The 22512-nt window shown below is 33.8% G+C and overlaps 2 protein-coding genes across 2 annotated transcripts in view; both read right to left on the bottom strand.

Annotated features, from left to right (window-relative positions):
* Positions 1-2446: 2446 nt before the first annotated feature.
* Positions 2447-3340, bottom strand: LOC131156459 (uncharacterized). The gene has a single exon (XM_058110160.1). It carries the CDS (start codon positions 3195-3197, stop codon positions 2682-2684), a length of 516 nt encoding a protein of 171 aa, XP_057966143.1. The 5' UTR covers positions 3198-3340; the 3' UTR covers positions 2447-2681.
* Positions 3341-5958: 2618 nt separating this feature from the next.
* LOC131156458 (uncharacterized) overlaps positions 5959-22512 on the bottom strand; it is a 29118-nt gene continuing 12564 nt past the window's right edge. The window contains exons 3-11 of the mRNA XM_058110159.1: positions 19304-19409; positions 18431-18529; positions 18248-18313; positions 17965-18081; positions 17382-17456; positions 8283-8385; positions 7313-7360; positions 6554-6675; positions 5959-6397 (exon numbers count right to left, since the gene is read on the bottom strand). Coding sequence (XP_057966142.1) covers positions 6296-6397; positions 6554-6675; positions 7313-7360; positions 8283-8385; positions 17382-17456; positions 17965-18081; positions 18248-18313; positions 18431-18529; positions 19304-19409 — 838 coding nt within the window. The 3' untranslated portion in view covers positions 5959-6295. The remainder of the gene's footprint in view (positions 6398-6553; positions 6676-7312; positions 7361-8282; positions 8386-17381; positions 17457-17964; positions 18082-18247; positions 18314-18430; positions 18530-19303; positions 19410-22512) is intronic.

Below are 22512 nucleotides of genomic sequence, written 5' to 3'. Positions count from 1 at the left end.
GACAATCCGTGATTCCTTCACTTTGAGGATCATTCTTAATCCAGCTGAAATTATGGATCAAATTCTTGGAAGTTCTTTGACAACAATGGAGAGATCTATTAGATGCAATCTTGGAGATTTTTTATCAAATTCTCTTAAAAACCCACAATTAATCGAATTCATTTTTTATCTACTTTGACTCAAACTCCTCTTTTTTTTTTTTTTTTTTCTTTCTTTTATGTCAATGTCTAAAGGTTTCTTTTCTTTTTGCTTCCACCTTTAAAGATTTCTTTTCCTTTTCTTTTCTTTTCTTTCTTTTCTTTCATTTTCTTTATTCAGTTCTTTCCTTTTTGGTTTTATTTTCTTACCCACCAAGCAAGTCCCCTTTGAACTTTCTTTCTTTTCTGCCAAAGACCCAATCAAATTCAAAGATTCTTGTTTCTTTAGCCCTAAAATTATGAAGAAGCAATAAAGATTTTATGAGTTAAGGAATCTTATTTCTTCAATATTCATGAATTTTGAATTTTAAATTTAGATTGAAGAATTCTTGCAATCCCTCTTTGCTTAAATATTGTTTAATTAATTTTCGTAAGTAGTACCAAATTTCCTGTAACAAAGGATATATACGTATTTTTCAAGCGGTTTTCATTTTCTTTTTAATTTTAGTCATTAGTGACATCTTCTCCTTTCTTATCATTTCTTTACTTATTACTATTATTAAAACATTTTCTAATAGTTGGTTAGTAGTGAAGATTTAATGTTTATTATTTGTAAGCTTAGCATATGCATTTTTATGTTTGTGTGTTTTTCATTTGCAAGTTTTGGAATAAATAAACTTTTTCAAAAAGTACTTTTTAAATTGTAGTTTAGCTCGATTCACACTCAAACTAGAATGCTTAAAATTTTTTTTAATGCATTCATATTAAAAAATGTGTGTGTGGTTTCTACTAGTTGTAGGTGTGATTTAGGAAATTATTAAGTGAAAAAAATAAAAACACAAGCGTGTACTTCGCCTGTATAACACAAATTCTTTATACACGCAACTAATCCTAAGCTCGGATAAAAGAGCAAGATTGTATTAGGTAACTAAAAGTCAACGTAAAACTTTATCAAATCTTATTATCATGAATTTTTAAAACATAGGCCTAATGAAGCACCTTTAAGCACGAGTGGATTAGTTTTTGTATCTAACGTGAAAAATTGTAGAAATAGGTCTAAAATAATTTGGAATGAGTGGTGAGAAAGGATTTAATAGCCCTTAATCTAATAGAGGAAAATGCGTTTGATGGGGTGAATTAGCGAAAAAGGGTTGATGTAGTTGATCCTACTTAGTGAGACTTTAGACTTAGTGTCGTAATCTAATGAATGATAACATTTTTGATCAGATGAATTGACGTAGGTTTATTGCTTTTGTTGTTATGTTGTTTTGAAAAAATGGTTTTCGAATTTGAATTTGCGTGGATTTAGACAAAATTTAATATAATTTTGCATTACATTTTGTGCACTTTAGACAAATTCAACTCCAATACTCAAAATTCATGCTCCCAATCATAAGACAAAAGACGAAAAGAAAAATATAAAATAAATTCATTCATTTTTCATATTTGATAATAAAGAAAAGTGTGATATAAATAACCATAAAACAAATATCTATTTTTCTTAATTTTTAATCACATTAAATTAAAATTTATATATAATAATATTTAATCCAAAGACAAAATGTAATTAAAAAATTTTCCCTTTTTTTTTTTCCCTCAAACAAAATCAATTCTGATCCTTGCAGAAACCAAATGCGCCTAACCAACTACCAAAAGAAACCCTAATTTATTGGAAGAGAGAAAAATTAATGCTGGTGGTTGATTAAAGCAAAATTAATCAATTTACAGAATGAATTCATTGAAACTCTATTGAATTCCAAAAATAGTCCAGATAAATAAACTTCAGAAGTAAACAACAAACATCCCAAATGCCCTAAGCAACAAAGATCTAATAAGAAAAAAAAAATTAATAATAGATTAAATTAACAAAAACTTAAATTTATACATCACTAGATTTTAATTGTTTAAATTTTAATCATATTTGAACGAATTTTTATTCTTAAATTTTGATATGGATAAAATACAACACAAAAAATCTCGTAATTTTATTTTCTTCTGCTTTGGATTGGAATGGAAAGGTATTTTCTCTCCATGTTTTTGAAAAATATTTTTTCTTGCTTCCTTACCTTTTTTACCCCTACCTTTTTTCCTTCCACTCCGTTTCTTTTCCCCGCTACCAAACAAAGATTATAGATTCAAAATCAATAGTTTTGGGAAGTGCTCCTAAACTCAAGAAGAGAGGGAATGAAATTTGAGCAATCCAGCAGATGAGGGATCAAGCCAGTAAGCAATCAATCAATAACAAAAACGATTGAAAGATTGGCTTAAAATCAATAACAAAGTACTACTCTAATAATGGAGCAATCAAATCTTCAAACTGGAGCCCGTCCAATGAATTTTCTATAAACATTCAAGCCAATCCCCCAGGAGAAATTAGGATCATCCACGGAGATAACAAGTTTGCAACAACAGCGCAGAGAAAGAAACCCCAATCAGGACAACCCTAACAAAGAAACAAAGGTCTACCGAACTAATCCAACTACAGCAGTAGTACTTACATGGTTCGAGATCAGATAAGGCAAATGAAACCAGACTGCACTTCTTCTAAAAGCTGTGTTTCAAGCCGAGCCCATGCTTCCCATGGACACAGCCAGGCCTTGTGTAGAGATACGGAGATCTCTTAGACTTAGCCATCTTCGCGCACGCTCTCTTCCCCAATTTCCTCATTCTCTCCCTGCCGAGCCGGTCGCTCACATAGCGAGGCACGAGCTCGTCGTCCAAACCATCATCGCTGAGATCATCGTTCTCGTCATCATCGTCATCCTCGTAATCACCGTAATCATCCTCGAGTACATCTTCCTCGTCCAGCGGCTCTTCTTCCCCCTCATTAACAGCATCAACATCATCATCATCATCATCATCATCATCATCGTGAGCCGACGAGAGAAGACTCATGAGACTCAACCAAGAAGCAGCCCCGTCGGAATCATAAGCAGAGTCAGAGTAATCGATGAGATGATCGTGCTGTTCATCCTCGTCGAGATCGGACGCATTGACGAGTTCCCAGTTGGAGAGATCGTCTTCGGCGATCATCATTTCTTGCTTGGAAAGTACTTCCATGGATGCCCTAGATATCTTTTGCTTCTTCCCAAAATTTCAACCCATTTTCCGTAGCTCTTTGGCGGTTTATTACATCTGGTTTGTGCGGGTGCACGGTTATCCTCATGAGGATGCGCGTAGCGAAAAATATCTCTTTGCGTGTCATGCACGGTTTTTCAAATAACGGTACCTCCAGATAAGGGCAATCCGTTTGTTCTAACGACGACTTGGGGGCCCTTTGGTCATTTATGCTTTTTCTATTTTTTTTTATTTTAAGAAACAAACAATTCAATTATGACATCATTAATCAATTATAAAAAAAAATAAGCACAAAATAATTTTTTCAATATTATTTTTGGTTCAAATCTAGAAACTAATATGAATCCGACCATAAGTTTCGCGTGTACCACCCCAGCTTTTACAAGAAAAAATAAAGTTCGAGTTTTTTGATTTTTTTTGCAAGACTTACAATGTGGTTTGTTTTTGTTGTAGAGGGTCGAATTCTTTCAAAAAAATTTAAAATTAAATTACCTAAATTTTAATAAATTTCAATGGATTATATATCATGTTTTTTTTTTTGTGTAGTAGACATAATTAAATTTAATAAAAAATTTATAAAGCAAATAGTTTTATCATTTTTTCAAATTATATTTATAATTTGATGAGTTAAAAGGGCCATTATTTGGGTTTAAGTCAATGAACTTTTATGTCGAAAAGTCTAGTTTCAAATTTTATTGTTAAAATTTTAGTATATTCTTCACTTATTATCTAATAGAAAATATTTGCACATTCACAGGCACATATATACATAATAATCATAGAAAGTTTGGTTAATTACCCCTTCTTTTTGAAACAAAAAAAGCTACATAAAATAAAATAATAGTGATGAACATCCTTAGAGGATGATTATCACCCTAACTAGCTCAAACTCATTTTTACGAACGTGAGACAAAAGAATATTGTTTTTAAGAGAGGATAAGCGTTAAATGGAAATTTTGTTTTGTAATTAGATGAATTTTAGTCTTTTAAATCCTATTTCATCCAATAGAAAAATATTTTTAGTAAGAAATTATATTTGATTGTCAATTTCACTTTTTCCTTTTTTTTTTTGTCTCATTATTGTCATTCAAACATGAGACAAGGGAGACACATAAATAGAAATAAGAAATCCCCTAAGCAACAGGCATAGGATGTGTCGACATGGAATGAAGTAAAAAATCTAATCTTTTTATTGTGTGAATTTGAGAATAAAGACGTTACATAATCCACGAATTGATGTTACCGTGGAGGGAGATAAAAGACATACTCCCATGTTGGGTGGAGCTATATATATATATATATATATATATTAAATTTGTGAGGCATAATTTAGTTACTTCAATAGTTTTTAAATACTCTGTTCCAAATACATAACACTTTTATACGTGACTTAATGTATTGAGTGTTTGAAATTAAGCTCTAGGGTAGTTCCATATTTCAAAAGACTATAAAACTTTATATTTGCCATCATTTTTGTTTGATATTTTTATTCTCATTATAAATAGAAAAAAATAATAATGCAATTGTTAGCATTACTAATTTTAAATTTGTATAGTCAGTTTCCGATTATAGGGGCAAAAGTGAAATTTTCATCGGTGGCCTATGAATTTAAGACCAAAATAATAATAATAATAAACTAAGAAAAATGATCCAAAATTGCTCTAATCATTCTCAACTTTCATACTTAATAAAATTGTTTTTAATAGTTAGTACTAAAGAATAATTATATATATATATATATATAGACATTGAAGTAAAATTTATCAACATAATGTTAACATAAAATTGTAGCCAAACATGCTTGTGATTTTTTAAAACCTATTTGGTAGTAAAATATTTCCCATCAAAAAGCAACGAGGATTGGATGCATTATACTACACGCCTATTTGGAGTTATAATATTAATATATATTTTTTTCCAAGAATCTTAACATGACAAAGCTAAGAACACCACAGTAGGGTTCCATTGGGGACTTAAAAATCATTAAAAGATTACAAAAATTATCTTTTTAATGTTCAAATATTAATAAAATTTGTGTGCGTGTGCATAGTGAATTAGTGAAAAAAATAAAAACTTTATTTATGTGCCATTATCATTTAATTATTTTATAATTTGTATCCCTAATAGTGTTTTGATTATGAAAACTTGATTTATTTTTTAATTTCTTTTTAACTTTTAGGAGATCTAATTCAAATGGAGCCTAAGAGTGTAAGTTTGAATTTTCGACCACAATAACCGTATGTTTAGAAGAAGCCTTAGATTTGATTTGAATTTGTATAAATTTGGACAAGATGTAATACAAAATTGTATTGATTTTTTTTAAATTTACCTAAATTTAAATTCAAGGCATGAAATCCATGATCCCAAACTTAACTTGAGCTTGTTTGTGTCATTGGGATCACATTATTTTACCCTCATTCAATGATGAATTGAGTACCTACATTACAAATAAGATTATCTGTAATATGCTATCTGTACAAATGTGATACCAGTGATTTAAATGCATACTTTTACAAAGAGCAAAATGACAAAGAACAGTTAAATTGCACCTTCCACACATATCAATGTGCAGCCTTCAAACCAAAAGCAAACACAACAAGGTTAAGTCGGGAGAGATTTCTACGTGGAATCCAGAGTGAAGACAGGTATTGGCACCGAATGAGGGCACAGGGGCAATCCAGATAGCATTTCACTAGGCAATCCAGTTGCCACTACACTAGCAGCCACAAAGGGCATAACAAGATCAAGGTTAATGGTGTTTCTTTATTCCCAACCAGCCAGATTCTACTATAGACATGTTTCCAAATCGAAGAAATTGTACACACAAGGGCCAAAAAAATTTACAGAATAGTTGATTCTACATAGCTATAATTTTTTTCAACAAAATATTTCAAGGTGTTATTCCACAAGGCTCTCCACGCAGGTTTGGTTGCTTAAAGATTCATGGTATTTGCATCGGAAGTTTCATGTTTTCCACTGTAAAATTTACTCGTTTTTTGAGGCTACAAGAATGGAGTTCATCATTTCACAGTTGCTGCACGTTACATATCGTATTCTACCAATTCCAATTCTGTATGTTATCATTGTGGCTTTCCCCGGAGTACCTGTATAATCTCCTCTGCCCTTGATTGGATGCCTTTCAGATACTCAGTAAGAACACGTTGCTGGTATGAGCCACCCTCCTGTGAGGGAGAGAGGAGAGGAGGGAAAATGAAAGAGAAAGGGAAAGAAAGCACAAACAGAAAACAAAGAAAGACAAAAAAAAAAAAAAACTGACATCAGAAAAAAAAATGAAGCATTTAAAATTGCCATCACCTAAGCAGCAAGAAGTATCTTACAGTACGGATCAATGTTCGCTCAATTCGTTTCTTAACCATGGCATAAAATTCCTCTGGTGAAATTTCCCCTCGACCAATTGTCATACCATCAATCAACAGTCTATTCCATTCCTCCTCGGGAGCTGCACCCACTTAAGTCTGTCAATGACACTGGCATATTATTTGCCTGATCTTAATACAAATATGCCATAGATCAATTTCTATTAAGTGCTAACAGTTGATAAAGACCATGAGGAGATTAGACCACATGTGGCAGCCTCAACATTGAGAAATGTTCCTACCAGAGGATCAATTAAGAAATTTCCCCTATAAAATGACCCAGCCTCCATTTTTGTTTGAACTCGGTTTATTGAGGCTGCATTTTTGGGAACCTTTTATATTCACAATAGGCACCGTCATTTATGTCCCTGACCTCCTTATGTAGGATTCAAGCTTACTGATATTCTTACTGCTTCATCCATTTGTCCATGCATTCTGTTCATAGACAACGTACTATATACCAGGACGAAAAGTGAATGTGAATCCTGAGATTTTGGCTTGCAAGAAGAAATTAAATTTCCCAAGGGCATGCAACCATATACACAACACTATTTAGATGCTATTAGCCTCACAAAGTAACTGCAATCAGAATAAAACAAACATTGAATGGAAATAAAGTTCACCAATTGAACACTTTGTCAGGAACTAGCAACCTAATTCATAAGCTGACACAACAAGTTTCTCTTCTTTGTGATGTGTGGGTAGAGGGCAGGTAGGCACCTTTGATTATGGTCTCAAGAAACTGCTCAGCCTTTAAAATTTCATCACCTGCAACAGAAACATAACGAGGGGATAGTGTCAAGGTATCCTAATAATAGAAATTACCAATTTTGCTCCGATCACATGTATAAAGATGTCAGCGACAGCAAGGCACAAAAACATGACAATTAAATATTGTAAGTAATTTTAGAGTATATATGATGGAGAGAGTCTATTGCCTGAAGCCCAAAAACTGTTGTCATACATAAATGACAAAACGTGAGGAAACAGAAATTTAATAATTCAGAATATGTTCAAATTAATCAATTTAACATTATAGATCTCCTTTTTTTTTAAAAAAAATATGCATATAAAAGAAGGAAGACAACCTTAAAAGTTGAAAAACATTATGGCAATAGAGGAATCAATCTCCTGAGATGTGCCTTAGCCATCACCATGAAGTGTTCTCGTAGTTTTTTTATTCCTGGTAATTAAACTCAAAAGGTAAGGTCTCATACTCCACAACAACCTACATAATTGTGATGATATTTTCTACATACTGCATAATGGCAGCCTCACATTAACAATAAATCATTGTCTTCTGTTTGTAATTGAGTTCTAGAATGGGGAAATGGTGACTCCAAAAGGCAATGGCATCCTCTAATATGACAAAAAGACACATAAATGCAAATTTACCAATTTAGGTTCCAACTGAACACATTCTCAGCTCAAAGGAAATTCCAGCTGCTTTGCATGCAATCAATAAAAATTTCATCAGTTCACATTGTTGCCTCTGCAACCCAATTGGTTAATGCAAGAATAGATCATTTGCACAAACATAAGTTTCGAATCCCATGACCGCAATAGCTTGTACTACCACCATATAAAACAATTGGTTCATGTGCTGTTGGACAATTTAAAGCTCAACCACATTATAAACGAGTAAAATCCAATGGGATGTTATGACAAGCACAGTGAAACTTTTTTATACCTTTCTTTGCATAACTACGTTTAGAGAGAACCGTAGAAGCATAGAGTTGCAAGACTTTCTGCAGCATGGCCTGAAGCCCAGGTTTATCATTGTCTTCTTTTGCCTGTAGTTGACTTGGAAAAATTCAGAAACAAGATCATGCAGAAAGTTCTTGAAGGAGTAACATCCAAATAGTGGCAGTGCAAGAAAGTTCCAAAGGAAACTAGAATGCATTACATATGATGGATGCAACTCATCCAAGCATTTCCATAATTTCCATAAATATTCTAAACCAACATTAACAAGGAATGTTGATGAAATCTATAAAATATAAATAACATCTTACATGTACTATAATATTGGTTTGGCCACATAAAAATCATATGATAAGTTTGATGCAGAAAGCATAGAAGAAGGAACCAAATCAACCTTTTTATGAAGATTTAGGCAATGTTTCAAAAATTGAACTGAATGGAATTGGGAACTTGTCATCCAGCTGCTAAAAAAAACAACTAAGCCGTAAGTCCCTATAGATACCGTTGGCTACAAGAATCCTTTTCTACCAAGCTTTGATCTTGGACAATATTTTTGAAAAATGGAGGGCGGTTAGAAAATCTTTCACACTATCTCATCCAGGTTATTTTAGTTGTACCCCTCCCCCCATTCTACCAGTAAGATTAACTAGCTCACTTCCTCCCAATTGTGCATTATTTGGCCTACACGTCCCTAGTTACCAAACCATTTCAGGCGCCACTCCCTTATCTTATCGTTAACATGTTTCATGCCTAAGTTACCATGAATGTGTTTGTTTCTTAAATTATCTTTAGAATAATGTCATTCATCCACCTTAGCATTTTCATTTTGACAACTTTTACTTTTTGGGTATTTTGCTTTTGCCCACATTCTAATCCATATAGTATAGCTGGTTTTATTGTTGTTTCATAAAATTTAATTTCAAGGGTATTTTACAATCACACAACACGCTTGAAGCACTTCTCCATTTGAACCAACCTACTTTAACTCTATGCTTACATTTTAATTATCCTTCTTAATGTATCCAAGATATCGAAATCTACTAGAACTACTAATATCCTGATCATTAAGTTTAATCTTTTCTCTATTATTCCTCCATGACTAAAATTACATTTCATATACGCTGTCTTATTTCAACTTAACTTTACCTTTGCAGATAAATCTCAAATTTTTAGCCTTTTTCTCATTTGTCAAGATTGAGTTTAAGCCTTCTACTTGATTTTCATTAACTTATTAAAATAACTTCATCTTTCTTTTATATCTTTTTCTTTAACCAAAACACTATAATCCACATTTTTTATAGATTTGATATTATCTAAATCTTTACTCTTTCGCTTACCAAGTTTAAGTATGTATTTTTCCTCTTCTTTTCTCTCTAGTCTAGTGTGTAAATTATTTCATGCCCTATGTTTAGCTTCACTAATGACCTTTTTTGCATATTTTCTTACCTATTTGTACTTTTCAAAGTTTTATAACACCACAAAAAACCAAGCTTTAAGTCCCACCAAGTGGGTCAACTACATGAATCCTTTTCCATCAATTTACATGATCATGGGGAATTTCCTCCAACAAATACACGGCTATTAGACCGTTACTATCTCATTTCAAGTTATTTTATGTCTACTCTTACCCCTTCTACTACCCCTCATTATAACTAGCTCACACATCCTCATTGGTACACTATTTGGCCTATATTGCACATGTCCAAGCCATCTAAGCCACCCCTTCTCTTATCTTCTATAGGGGACACCTAACTTACCACGAAAATGTTCATTCCTTAATTTATCTTTTCACATTATTCCACTCATCCACCTTAGCATTCTCATCTTAGCAACTTTTACTTTGTGGATATGTTGTTCCTTAATTGCTCAATATTATTTTTTATTAGCAAAGAGAATATATATTAAAAAAAGGCATCAAGGGATGCCTCCCAAGTACAAAAGAAACAACAAAAGAGAAACATGCCTCCCTGAAAAGCATCAAGAAAATCAAGGATTACAAAGGGGTCCCTTTCAACCAGCCCAAAATGCCAGCTAGAGATCATAGAAATTCTTTGAAGTTCTGCATGTTTCATAATTTTTCCATGTCTTAACCACATTTTGTTTGTCTTAGCGGCTTTTTAGACGTCTTGATCCCCCCACCAGCTTTTGTTACTAGTTAAGCATCTTCCTCTAGATTCACCTAAACCTCTTTAGCTATCTCATCAATAGAACTAAATATCCTATTCTAAATAGTGTGTCCACCTAAACCTCTTTTGCTATCTCCTCAATACAACTAGCTATCCTATTCTAAAGAGTAAAGAGTGTGTATACATGTTATCACCTATTGTCTAGCCACCATATTTTCTCATTTTATCCACAAATTTTATTATATTTGTTGGCCTTACAAGACTTAAAATCTTGTTATCTTGTTTTGATGCTAACAAACAAGTGAAATTTAATGTATTTGTGTGAGTAATGATATTTCAGGGCTCATATATGAGAAAGCAAGGTTAAAGTACTCACAAGGATCAAATGAAGCTTAAATGAGTCAAAGCATGGATTTAAAGATGATATATTACACCTTGAAGAATATAAGGTCATGCATGATTTGTTGAAAGCCAAGGAATGTTTAAAAAGCTAAGGAAAAGCAAAATGAGAGAGCTCAAAGAATATTAAAGCTTGAAGACCAAGAAAGGGCCAAAGCAAGCATGAAGACTCAAGAACCTAAAATGTTAATGTCTTAGAAGTCTCATATAAGTGTTTTAATGTTTAAAATATCGTTTGAAATATTTTGAAGCTCTTAGGTTAACTTCTTGGACCTAGATACCTTTTAAAATACCTGCAAAATATTTTTATAAGGTTAAAAATTATTTTAACAAGGTTAGAATCATTTTTGGAATAAAAAGCACCAAAAAGAGTTTTTTCCAAATGCCGTTAGTTTTTATACATCTGCAATGAGGTGTATTTTTTTCTATCAAAAACTCTTTATTTTAAAAAGTGTTCAAACATGAAAGTTATAGGATTTTCTCTTAGCTTTCTTTTGACACCAATAACACCTAATGTGGAGTTATATAGAAAAAGTTATGGCCAAAATACTGAAGTAGGGTCGAAGCTGTCAGCCAACCGAACACTGTTCACGGCAGAACTTCAGGCGCCTAAACAGCAGACAGAACAACCTCAGGCGACTGACCCTATGAGTTCAGGCGCCTGAACATGTACTGACTTTGAAAATCATAGTTTTATAAAACTTCAAGCGATTGACCCCGATACTTCAGGCACCTAAACACTGTTCAACGGGCAAATTTTTAAATTCTAATATTTTAAAATATAGCCGTTTTGAACTTCAATTTTTCTAACAACTTGGGAAACTTTCTAAGGAAACTTTATCAACATGGAAACAAGTTTGAAAGCCTATAACTACATGATTTTGCAAATCAAAATATATCCAAGAATTGAAAAATCTGTTTTGAGAAGCTGAAAGTACTCTTGTTCTTCCTAAGTTTTCTTACTCACTCATTGCAAATCTCTTTTGCTAAGATATTCTGAAGTGCTAATCCTTCCTCCTCTGAATTCCTACTGCTAATCCTCATCTAAGAAGGATATTGATGAATTCTACACTTAAGCTTCATTATATTTCATATTGATATTTTACATTGAAGTATATAGTGCTGAAATTGTACTAACTTGCTCTTTGAGAGAGTTTACTTGTATGCAGATTTTATCTTGTGTTTCTTGTAGTTCTTTGACGTTCCAAGGATCGTTTGAATCGTTGTCTAAGGGGATATTGCTTAGAGAGGCGGGCTCTAGCCTAAAGGAGTGATTGAACGAGGGGACATCATTTGGAAAGGCGGGCTCTAGCCTAGTGAAGGAGTGTTTGAGCGTGGGGTATCGCTTGTAAAGGTTTTGTTCTACCCGTCAACGGAACAAGTTTAGTGAATCCTTTGGTGGTTTGCCAAAGGCGAGGATGTAGGCTGGGTACAAGCCAAACCTCATAAAAATCCCCGTCTCACTCTCTCTTTCCCTATTCTTTATTTTCAGTGCATATTTAAATTGCGTGGATGGTTTAAATTTGAAAATCATATAAACTCCGTATATTTGGAAATCAAACAAACTTAAGGTTTAATTTTGATTTGGGTTGCGGAAACCGAAAGGGAGTACGTTGGTTACACCATATCTTGCGGAAACCATACGAGAATACGTTACTTGGTTAACATCCCAAAGATAAATTTACCAAGAGTTTATTTGAGTTCTAAATATTTGGAAAGAGGGATTGGATTCATTTATACAGGGCTTTACATCAACAAGCATAAATTCTCATTCACTACAGGACTTGATTCAAATTTGACTAATATAAACAAACAACAATCTTGAGTTTTTATATTACATAAGTGTTGTGTATTGGCTTGGTTGTTTGCTTTCTAATTATTGTTGAATGATTGGATGTTTCTGTGGTTAAGGATTAAATAAAGAAACTAAGTTCTTGATTGATTAAAGAATTAAACAAACAAGTCAAAAATTGGTTAAAAGAAATAAAAGAAGTTTAAGGTATCTTAAAAGGAATTAAAAGAAATTTTTAGAATCTAATTCACCCCACTTGGGAAGCTATTCCTAATTTCAATATTCTCTCCTTCAATTTGTAATAATAAAAAGGAAGTCAAAAGCCAAAAGAATTGGTGAAAACTAGACAAAGACCAGTTTGACCAGCTTTTGAATTCTATTTATTATTTTTCTCAGATTTAAAAACAATTTGTTTATTGATTACAGAATTTTGTAATTTTTAGTTGGCAAAACTATATATATTATATTGAAATATTCAAAATATATCACTTTGAACATATTAAAATCATATGATCAGTTTGATGCCAAAAACATAGAAGAAACCATATCACCCCTTTCTATATGCATTTAAGAAATATTTTAAAGACCAAATTCGATCAGCTGGACCTCAAACCAGTGTTCCAGCAGTAGTCTAAGCCCTTAAAGTTGGAAATAATAAAAAGCAGTGAAAATCCAGTTAAATAGGTGAAAATAGGTCAAAATGGATGGATTTGAATGTTTTTAAAAAAATAATAATAATAAAATATTTTTACACCCTCTATATCTCTTGCAAAGACATCATATATTTTTCCTTTTTGGCACAATCTTTCAGAATTAAGCCAGAGTTTATGTAATTGACATCATTTGTTAACAGTATAAAGAGCTTTATTGACTGTGAAAATGATTTTCACGAGCCATTCGGAAATATTGAGTAAACTTCTGGAGGATTTAGAACACAGTAATTGGGTTTGAACTTCTAAAGATATTAGGTTCTGCCCTTATTAGCTTCCAAAATGAACAAAGTCACTCGAAATCAGTAAGCAATCTATCTCCTATACATTATTTATAAAAGTACAAATAGTGTAAATCATTTTGTGGACAAAAATATTCATATTTTTTAAAATAAGACAAAATGGTCTGAAAATACTACTATTTTTTTTTTCAAACTGTACGGAAATCTAATACAAATTAACAATTGAAATATAACAGATTCAACAACATTTTACAACCAAAATTTTCATACAGATGAGTAGAAGAACATTATTTAGCTTATTAGTGACCAAAAATTACTCCAAAAAAAAAAAAACACCCAAGTAAAACAATAGTGTCATCATATTAAGATGTGATCTTAGAAATAGAGGTTGCAGTACAAACTAAAAGGTGGCAAAATAAAAGAAACACTTCCAATTCCCCCAAAGAGAATAAGCAAGCTCAGTAATTAAGCATAATTCTTCAATTTATTAATTCAATTTATTTCTACAATTCATTATTGAATACTCACAATTACTAAGTTACAATTTATAAATTTATAAAGATAAGGTTTTTTTACAGAAAAAAGCAAAAAGGAAAAATAAATCAAATATAAACTAGCTATAAAATCAAAATAAAGCTTGCAGAGCCAACCAATCTGATGCACATCATAAAAGTTGACACTCCCAAGTCTCAAAGCAACCTGATGATGAAGACATCCACAAGAAATCAGGAAAAAAAAAAAATCTAATCCCAAATCAAATCTCTAGACAAAGCTTGACTTTTTCGAAAAATATGAGCATTTCTCTCCGGCCAAATCACCCAAAAGACAGCAAAAACAGCACACTGCCAAAGTTTCCTCGCATCCTTATGCCTCCCAACTCTTCTAAAATAAGTCAACAGAAATCCTCGAAAGCACCAGGGCAAACCCAACACTCTCTAAACACATAAAAAAGCTTGTGCTTTGCCTCCTTTTGGTCCTCTAGCACAAGTGATTGCAATAATTGCTTTAACTTGCATCCAGCATGATTGGAAGAATAAAGAGTTTAGTTCTTTGTTTGGTTTACTAAAACAACAACTACTACAACCAAACCAAGTTCCACTAGGTTGGGTCAGCTACACAAATCCTTTTCTACCAATTTGCACAATCTTGAGCAATATCGCATATAGAGAGTTGTTGCATCCTTACTTTCTCATTCAAATTAGTCCAAGTCTACCCTACTCCTGTTACCACTCACATCAACTAGCTCACTTCACCTCATTGGTGCATTATTTGGCCTATGATATGAATATGCCCAAACCATCTTCCTCATCTTATCTTTGATATGCATTGTACCTAACTTACCACAAATTTATTCATTCTTTAATTTATCTTTTAGAGCTATACCACTCGTCCACTTTAACATTCTCATTTCAATAACTTTTACATTTTAGATATGTTGTTTCTTAGCTCCCCAACTTCTGTTCCATAAGCATAGCTAGTGTTGTCTTATACGAATTTATTTTTTTAATTTTACGGGTATTCAAGGATCACACAATACAACCCAAGAACTTCTCCATTTTACCTAACCAGCTTAAAATATTGAAATACACTTGTGCTAATAATTTTTTGACCATTAAGTTTAATATTATCTCTAGTATTCCTCCCTCATGACTAGAATTACATTTCATATATTTTGCCATGTTTATACTTGACATCTAGACTCTAAAGCTTCTCTACATCAACTAAGACAATACTATCTTCAAACAACATACACCATGGAACCTCGTTCTGAACACTCCTTGTAAGTTCATGCATCACATGTGCAAAAATATAAAGACTCAAAACGGACCCTTGAGGTACACCTATTATGTTTGAGAATTCCCCAGACTCTCCATTGTGTTCCGAGAATTAGTTATTACTCTATCAAGCATATCCTTAATAACATCAATATACTACTACTATATACTCCCTTTTCTTAGAACCAACCATAAACTTCCATAGGTACCCCTATTGCTTTCTCTAAGTCAACAAAAACCATTTACAAGTCTCTTTTCCTTTCCCTAGTCTTTTTCATTAATCTTCTTAATAGATATTTAGCTTCTATATTTTCTCTCCCAAGCATAAAAAAAATTGATTTTCTAAAACCTTCATTTCTAACCTCGGTCCTTGCTCCATGACACTTTTTTATGACTTAAATGTTTAACTCCACGATAATTGTAACAATTTTTGAATATCTCCTTGCTTTTGTATATAGGTATTACGTTTCCTTCATTCATCTAGCATTTCTTATTTCTTATAATTGTGTTAAATGAATTAGTTAACCAAATAGTTATACTCCACCTAGGGATTTCCAAACTTCAATTGGTATGACATCTCGTCCTATAGCATTACCATTTTTCATCTTTTTGAAAGCAAACTCAAGTTCATTAACTCTAATTTTGTGGATAAATCTCAATTTTTTAGCCTTTTCCTCATTTGCCAATTCTAAGTTTTAAGCCTTCTTCTTAGTCTTCATTAAATAGATTATTAAGTAACTTTTCACCATATCTTTCTTTTATGTCTTATTCTTACACCAAAACACTGCTTTTTGCATCTTTTCTTGTCTCATTATGCTTTTTGAAGCTTTCCATGTTTTTATATTTTTGCCATGTTTTTAACCACGTTCTTTGTCTTTCTTGACATTTTGATCCCGCCCCCTACCGACTCCTTTTCACTAACCCAGAAACTTCCTCTAGATTCCTAAAACCTCCTTTGATATTTTTTAAATAGAACTAACTATCATACTCTATAAATGCGTAAAATTACCACTTTGCCCTAGGTTGTCAAATTGATCACTGTCAAACATGCATGCACCATTAATTTAATTAAGTGTTAATTATATCATTTTTGCATTCTTGTTGGATGTCAATATCGGTGGCGTGTGCCAAGATTGGCCATATAGACATTGGGCGGGGGGTCTCTAACAATTTCAGTCTTGGGATGTTCACTTTTAGAGAGTTTTGGTTTGATGGGCTTGAGTCAGGGTTTGCTAAGTAGGTTCCTACCCCCTAGCCTTTTCTTAAGTTGCTCAAGTGTTTGTGCGTCAATAATGACACGTCTTTTCTTTCTTTCTTCTCATTTGAACCATCTGTCATTGTCAAATTTTTTCAAATAATATATCTTATTTTTCATTAATTGAGATGTGATGTGTCAATCTATTATTGGAAAATAATATCTTGCACCATTTTATTTCTCTTCTATAAATATCCCCTTATTATTCTTCACGAGCAACTTTTTCTAGCTTTAGGGACTAGAGCCATCAAGTTCTCTCTCTCTCTCTCCACTTTGGATTCCCACTAGTTCAAGAAAACCCTACATCCATCAAAATACCTTCTTAAGAATTGCCTAAGCCTCCTCTCTAGGCCCTCTCCAAAACATCCATTACTTGTGCACAACAAAGCTCTCCCCACTTTTCAAGAATCACCTCCACATACTCCAAAGAGTGTTTTTGTCTATTTTGTTTCCTATTGTCCAATCACCATCTTCGATCATTTTATCAATAAGTTTCATTATATTTTCTACCGTTGCTTGATTTTCTGCTTTATGTTTTTTCTTTCTTAATTTTTGTTTAGTTTGGCAGATTTCTTGTCTTCCTTTATTTGTATTTGTCTTTCTTTCCTTAACAAAATTTCTTCATAAAAAAAAAATGCTGCATTTTGCATACTTGCCAACACTCATAGAGTTCCCTAGTATAACCAATTCAAAACCTTTATATCAGTTATAGAAGTGCAATTCCTGGATGTGTGTGTGTTTGTTTGTGCGCATGTGCATACAAAATAGAAGAGTCAAGAGACTTACTTGACGTAGTTGAGCATTAACTTCTGAAAGAAATCCTTCGTCCAGTTGCCCCTCTTGCACCCTTTGGATTATTTCCTATTGATCACAAAGAACTTTTGTAAAATTCCATCATAATCATTCAGAGACAGATGCAGCAATTTTTCATTCTGTCATTCCAAAATGAAATAAAACATTCGTAATTTGCATGTAAAATCTTCTAGTAGCTCTAGAACTGTAAAAATTGTATGTGTGTGTAAATATAATGAGAACCCTGGGTCTGCTAAGATAGAAAATAAGTCATATCTTCATACATTTGTTTATTATTTTTTATTCCATGCGTGACTGGATGACATAAATTCTGCGTTGTATGTAGGCCGCAACATTAACATCTGCTACCAGTGTCTAGAAAATGTTGCAATGCAGCAAAACACTGTTAGGTGAAGCCTTGACAAAAAGTGGAAGACGAAGTATAACTTTGTCTTATACACAGTAAAATACTCCAAAGAACCAAAAAAATGGCTATAAATATATATATTTGTTTATGACTTCTCTAAAAGCCCCTGTGCAAACAAAAAAAATAGTTCAAGAGAGTTGAAACAATTACTTTCTCCATTAACTTTAGTGCTTCAGGATCTCTGGGAGGCCAGGCAATTTCTTCCCCTTCACCAACTACTGGTTTTAATATCTCCTTAAGTATATCAGTTGATGACTCTATTTTTTCCTGTAGGAGTAAACAAATGTGCAATAAACATACAAAGTAACAAAGCAAAAATATGACAGACAGAAATGGTACTGATGAAACTATTAGCAAAGTGATCAAGCAGGATTCCTCTAAAAAAGCATGTGCACACATGCATGAGAGAGAGAGAGAGAGAGAGAGAGGGTACATTGGTCTTATGGACAAAATGATCCACTACGCTCATTACAGATACTGCCAGTTCCTCATAATCTTTCTGTGAGCAAATAAAATAATACGTCAAAACAATTTCTATGCAAACACAGCAGAAACAAGAAAAAAATTCACCTTAGAAACATCCTAAAACAAAAATCAACCAAGTCAAAAACCGTGCTTTATCATCCTCTGATTTGCAGGTGTCACTTCTAGCTGCAAGGCGTATCCAAAAATCTTCATTGAAGGCAAGGATATTCTCACCCACAAGCTTCTGAAGCTGTTTTCAGAAGACAGGGAAAACGTATTAAATTTAAAATAAAAAAAAATGGTTTATCAAGATAGATCATGGATGGAGATTCAAACAAGCAACTTTTAGACATTACAAATTACTGGATCTGGATTAAATCAGGTCAAAAGAGTTAGCAATCACCAATCCCACAAGGATTATACACCAATATGTGTAGGATAATTATTGAAGTCACAGAAACAATCTCTCCAGGCATGAAGGTAAACTTATGCACTTCTTGCCCTCCCCAGACACTCAATAGCATGAGAATCTTGAGCAGCAAGTGTTACGTTTAAACATTTTCAACATAGAAAAATCTTTTATGGAACAAGTCTAAGGAGTAATAAGTGTTGGCATCTGCTTTATGACCTATTTGGTCTTATTGTAACAAATCCAAAGGCAAATGATAGCTGCACTCATATGACTCGGACAACTCATAAAGATATCTACTCAAATCCTAAGGGGAATTGGTGAATTATGAGTCTGTCCTGCATGAATATGATGCAGGCTAACCAATACTGCCAACAATTCTTAAATGGGTGTAATAAGAATGATTTGACCTACTATATAAACTAGTATCAAGCGACAAAATTTATATTCAATGAAAAAACTTCTTTTTTGAAAAAATCTATAGTTCAACAAAAGGGAGCAATCAAATAGAAAGGTCCATGAAAGTGACAAATTTATATTCAATGAAATTTTTTTTTTTAAAAATCCATAGTTCAACAAAAGAGAGCAATCAAATAGAAAGGTCTGCAAGCCTACTTCATTTGTATTTGCATCCCTCAGCATGTTTATCAATCTATCCACTTCTACAGTCTTTTTATAAGATTCCTCAGCATCTTGATTGACTGCACATATCAAAGTTCTCCTGTATTATTAAATCCAAACATTCTATTTTACTATCAAATAAGTTCACCTGTAAAATAACAGATTGGTAGAACATATCTATTGAAAAACAATCATTTCTGTAAAGGGAAGCTTGGGAAAATGATGAAACATGACATTGAATGAATAGTTTTACCAGGCAACCAATCACATCTACCAAAAATCATAAGAACAACAAAGAGCAACGATATATTGCATTAATCATTTCATACTACCAGATGAGAACTTTTGGGATGTGAAGAAAAGGCAACCACATTTTTCAATTCAAGGGAACTTGTTCCTAACAGAACGGATCGAATTGTCCTCTCTTTTGAGAAGGTCTTTCATTATATAGGCAAGACTGCCAGCTATACAAGGAAACTTAAATCTGTACATGCTAATTACACAGAGTGATCTTAGGAAGCCATATATGGTAAGCCAGCTAATTTACATAGAGTGATTTTAGGAAGCTATACATGGTAGGCTAAATCTCCTCTCCCATTTATGAAAGTATATACAGCCTAGATTAATAGTTATTAACAAGGCATAATTTATGGCCTTCTATTGACATCTCCCCTCAAATTGATGTGGGCTATCTATAAGCATCAATTTGTTTGTAAGAAAATTATTTTGTTGCAGTGTGAGAGCCTTGGTGAAAATATCTGCCACTTGAAGATTGCTAGACACATGAGGAAGAGAGATGGTCTAAGCTTCAAATGCCTCACGGATGAAGTGGATTGGCTGAAATGTGAATGGCACTAGTATTATCCGCATGAAGAGAAGTAGGACCACCTAGAGAGAAGCCAAGTTCAGTCAATAGCGCCCTCAGAGCCAATGTATCTCCGCGCAAGCTTGGGACATGGCCCTATATTCAGACTCAGTAGAGGACTTAGAAACAGAGTCCCGTTTCTTGCTTTTCCAAAAAATACGAGCCGGACCAAGAAACATACACCAACCCGTAGTAGAACATCGAGTGTCACTACACCTGGCATAATCAGCATCACTATATGCTACAAGATCAAGTGAAGTACCAGCAGGATAGAAAGTCCCCGCAAAGCTGTGCCATGGACATAAAGAATGATTCGTCGAACTGCAGCCATAAGAAGGTTCCGAGGAGAAGCCATGAACTGACTAACCTGTTCGACTGCATAAGAAATATCAGGTCTAGTAATTGTAAGATAGACCAAGCTGCCAATCAGCGTACGACAGGCTACAGGGTCTGATAACAAGTCACCCTCTTCTTTGCGCAGCTTGAGATTAAGTTCCATAGGAGTATCAAGAGGGGTAGAGTCCTGGAGACCAGCAGCAGCCACCAAATCCTGGGCATACTTGTGCTGTGACAGAAAAATGCCATGTGAACCAGCAATAATTTCTAGACCAAGAAAATACGTAAGAGATCCCAGATCCTTCATGTGAAAAGAATCCTGTAAATACTGCTTTAATTGGGAGATCAGAACCGAATCAGTACCCGTGATGATTATGTCGTCAACATACACCAAGAGAATGACAACACCAATCTCAGTTTTTCGAAGAAACAAAGATGCATCATACTTGCTTTTGAGAAAAGCAAACTTGAGTAGGGTAGAAGTAAATTTCTCATACCATGCACGAGGGGCCTGTTTGAGACTATACAAGGAGCGACGCAACTTGCACATTGCCGAAGTAGGGGTGGAAAGAAAACCTACAGGAAGACGCATATAAACATCTTCCTCGAGATCCCCGTGAAGAAAGGCGTTCTTCACATCCAGTTGATGCAAACCCCAATTTTGAGAAGCGGCAATAGCCAAAATTGTGCAGATGGTGGTCATTTTGGCCACCGGAGCAAAAGTTTCCTCGTAATTTACTCCATATTATTGATTATTTCCAAGAGCTACTAAGTGGGCTTTATACCTGTCCAAACTACCATCAGACTTAACCTTACTAGAATAGACTTACATCCAAGTGGAGTCACACCCGCAAGACAATCCACCACTTCCCAAGTCTTATTAGCCTCAAGAGCACATAGTTCCTCCTGCATGGCCTGCTGCCAGCATTTCTCTTTGACTGCATGTGAGTAGCCAGTAGGAATAGCAATAGAATTTAGAGTGGCAGACAGTGCAGAAGTAGTAGTACCTGCCATACGTGACGGGAATCCATAATGGTTAGGAGGAACATATACTCTAGAGGAGCGGCACAAAGGAGCAGATGGCAAGACAGGAGCAGAAGGGGGCAGCACTAGAGGTCTCCGCTGGTATACCATGCCTGGCTGGAACCTTTCAACATGAGTACTAGGAGCACTAAAAGTGTCATCAAAAGAAGGCAAGAAAGTAACAAGAGACTCCGGTGAGGAAGACATAGGAAAGAACCATTGATTTTCAAAAAAGAGCACATTCCTTGAAACACGAACCCAATTAGAGTTTGGATCATAGCAAAAATAACCCTCTTGTATGACAATATATCCCAAGAAGGCACAATGGATGGATTGGGCAGAAAGCTTGTTTCTGTCCAGTGGGGGAAGATGCATAAAGCATACACACCCAAAAATGTTAAGATTTGTATAAATAGGATTGCGATGATAAAGTCTGAAATATGGAGACTTGAAATCCAAAACTTGGGAAGAAATCTATTTATAAGAAAGGTTGCTGTGGTAAGTGCTTCTACCCAAAACGTAGGAGGAACCGAAGACTCAATGAGCATGGTCTGAACAACATCTAAAAAATGACGATTCTTTCGTTCAACTACTCCATTTTGTTGAGTATATGGACAAGAACGTTGAGAGATTATACCTTTAGATTGCAAGAAAGATTGGAACTCATGAGACATATATTTCCCACCCGAGTCAGACTAATAGCAGCTGAAAATTGAGTGTCAACAAGAGCTAAGAACAGTTTGAACATATGAAAAACTTCTGATTTGTGCCACAAGAAATACACCCATGTATATCTACTGTAGTCATCGATAAATGTCACAAAATATTTGTATTGGGCATGAGAAATAATAGAGACTAATACCCCAGACATCACTATGAATACTTGAAAAACGGAGTTTGAGAAGAATATTTGTTTGTTCTATATTTTTCAATGAATTCATACAGTACACATAGAGATGGGTTAAAGGTATAGATTCTA

The sequence above is a fragment of the Malania oleifera genome, chromosome 5 (assembly GCF_029873635.1).
Source record: "Malania oleifera isolate guangnan ecotype guangnan chromosome 5, ASM2987363v1, whole genome shotgun sequence".
Classification (NCBI taxonomy): domain Eukaryota; kingdom Viridiplantae; phylum Streptophyta; class Magnoliopsida; order Santalales; family Ximeniaceae; genus Malania; species Malania oleifera.
This window is presented reverse-complemented; position numbering and strand designations above follow the sequence as displayed.

Bases quoted from the DNA above. Each gene is read 5' to 3' on its own strand.
- LOC131156459 (XM_058110160.1), bottom strand. From the start codon at position 3,197: ATGGAAGTACTTTCCAAGCAAGAAATGATGATCGCCGAAGACGATCTC.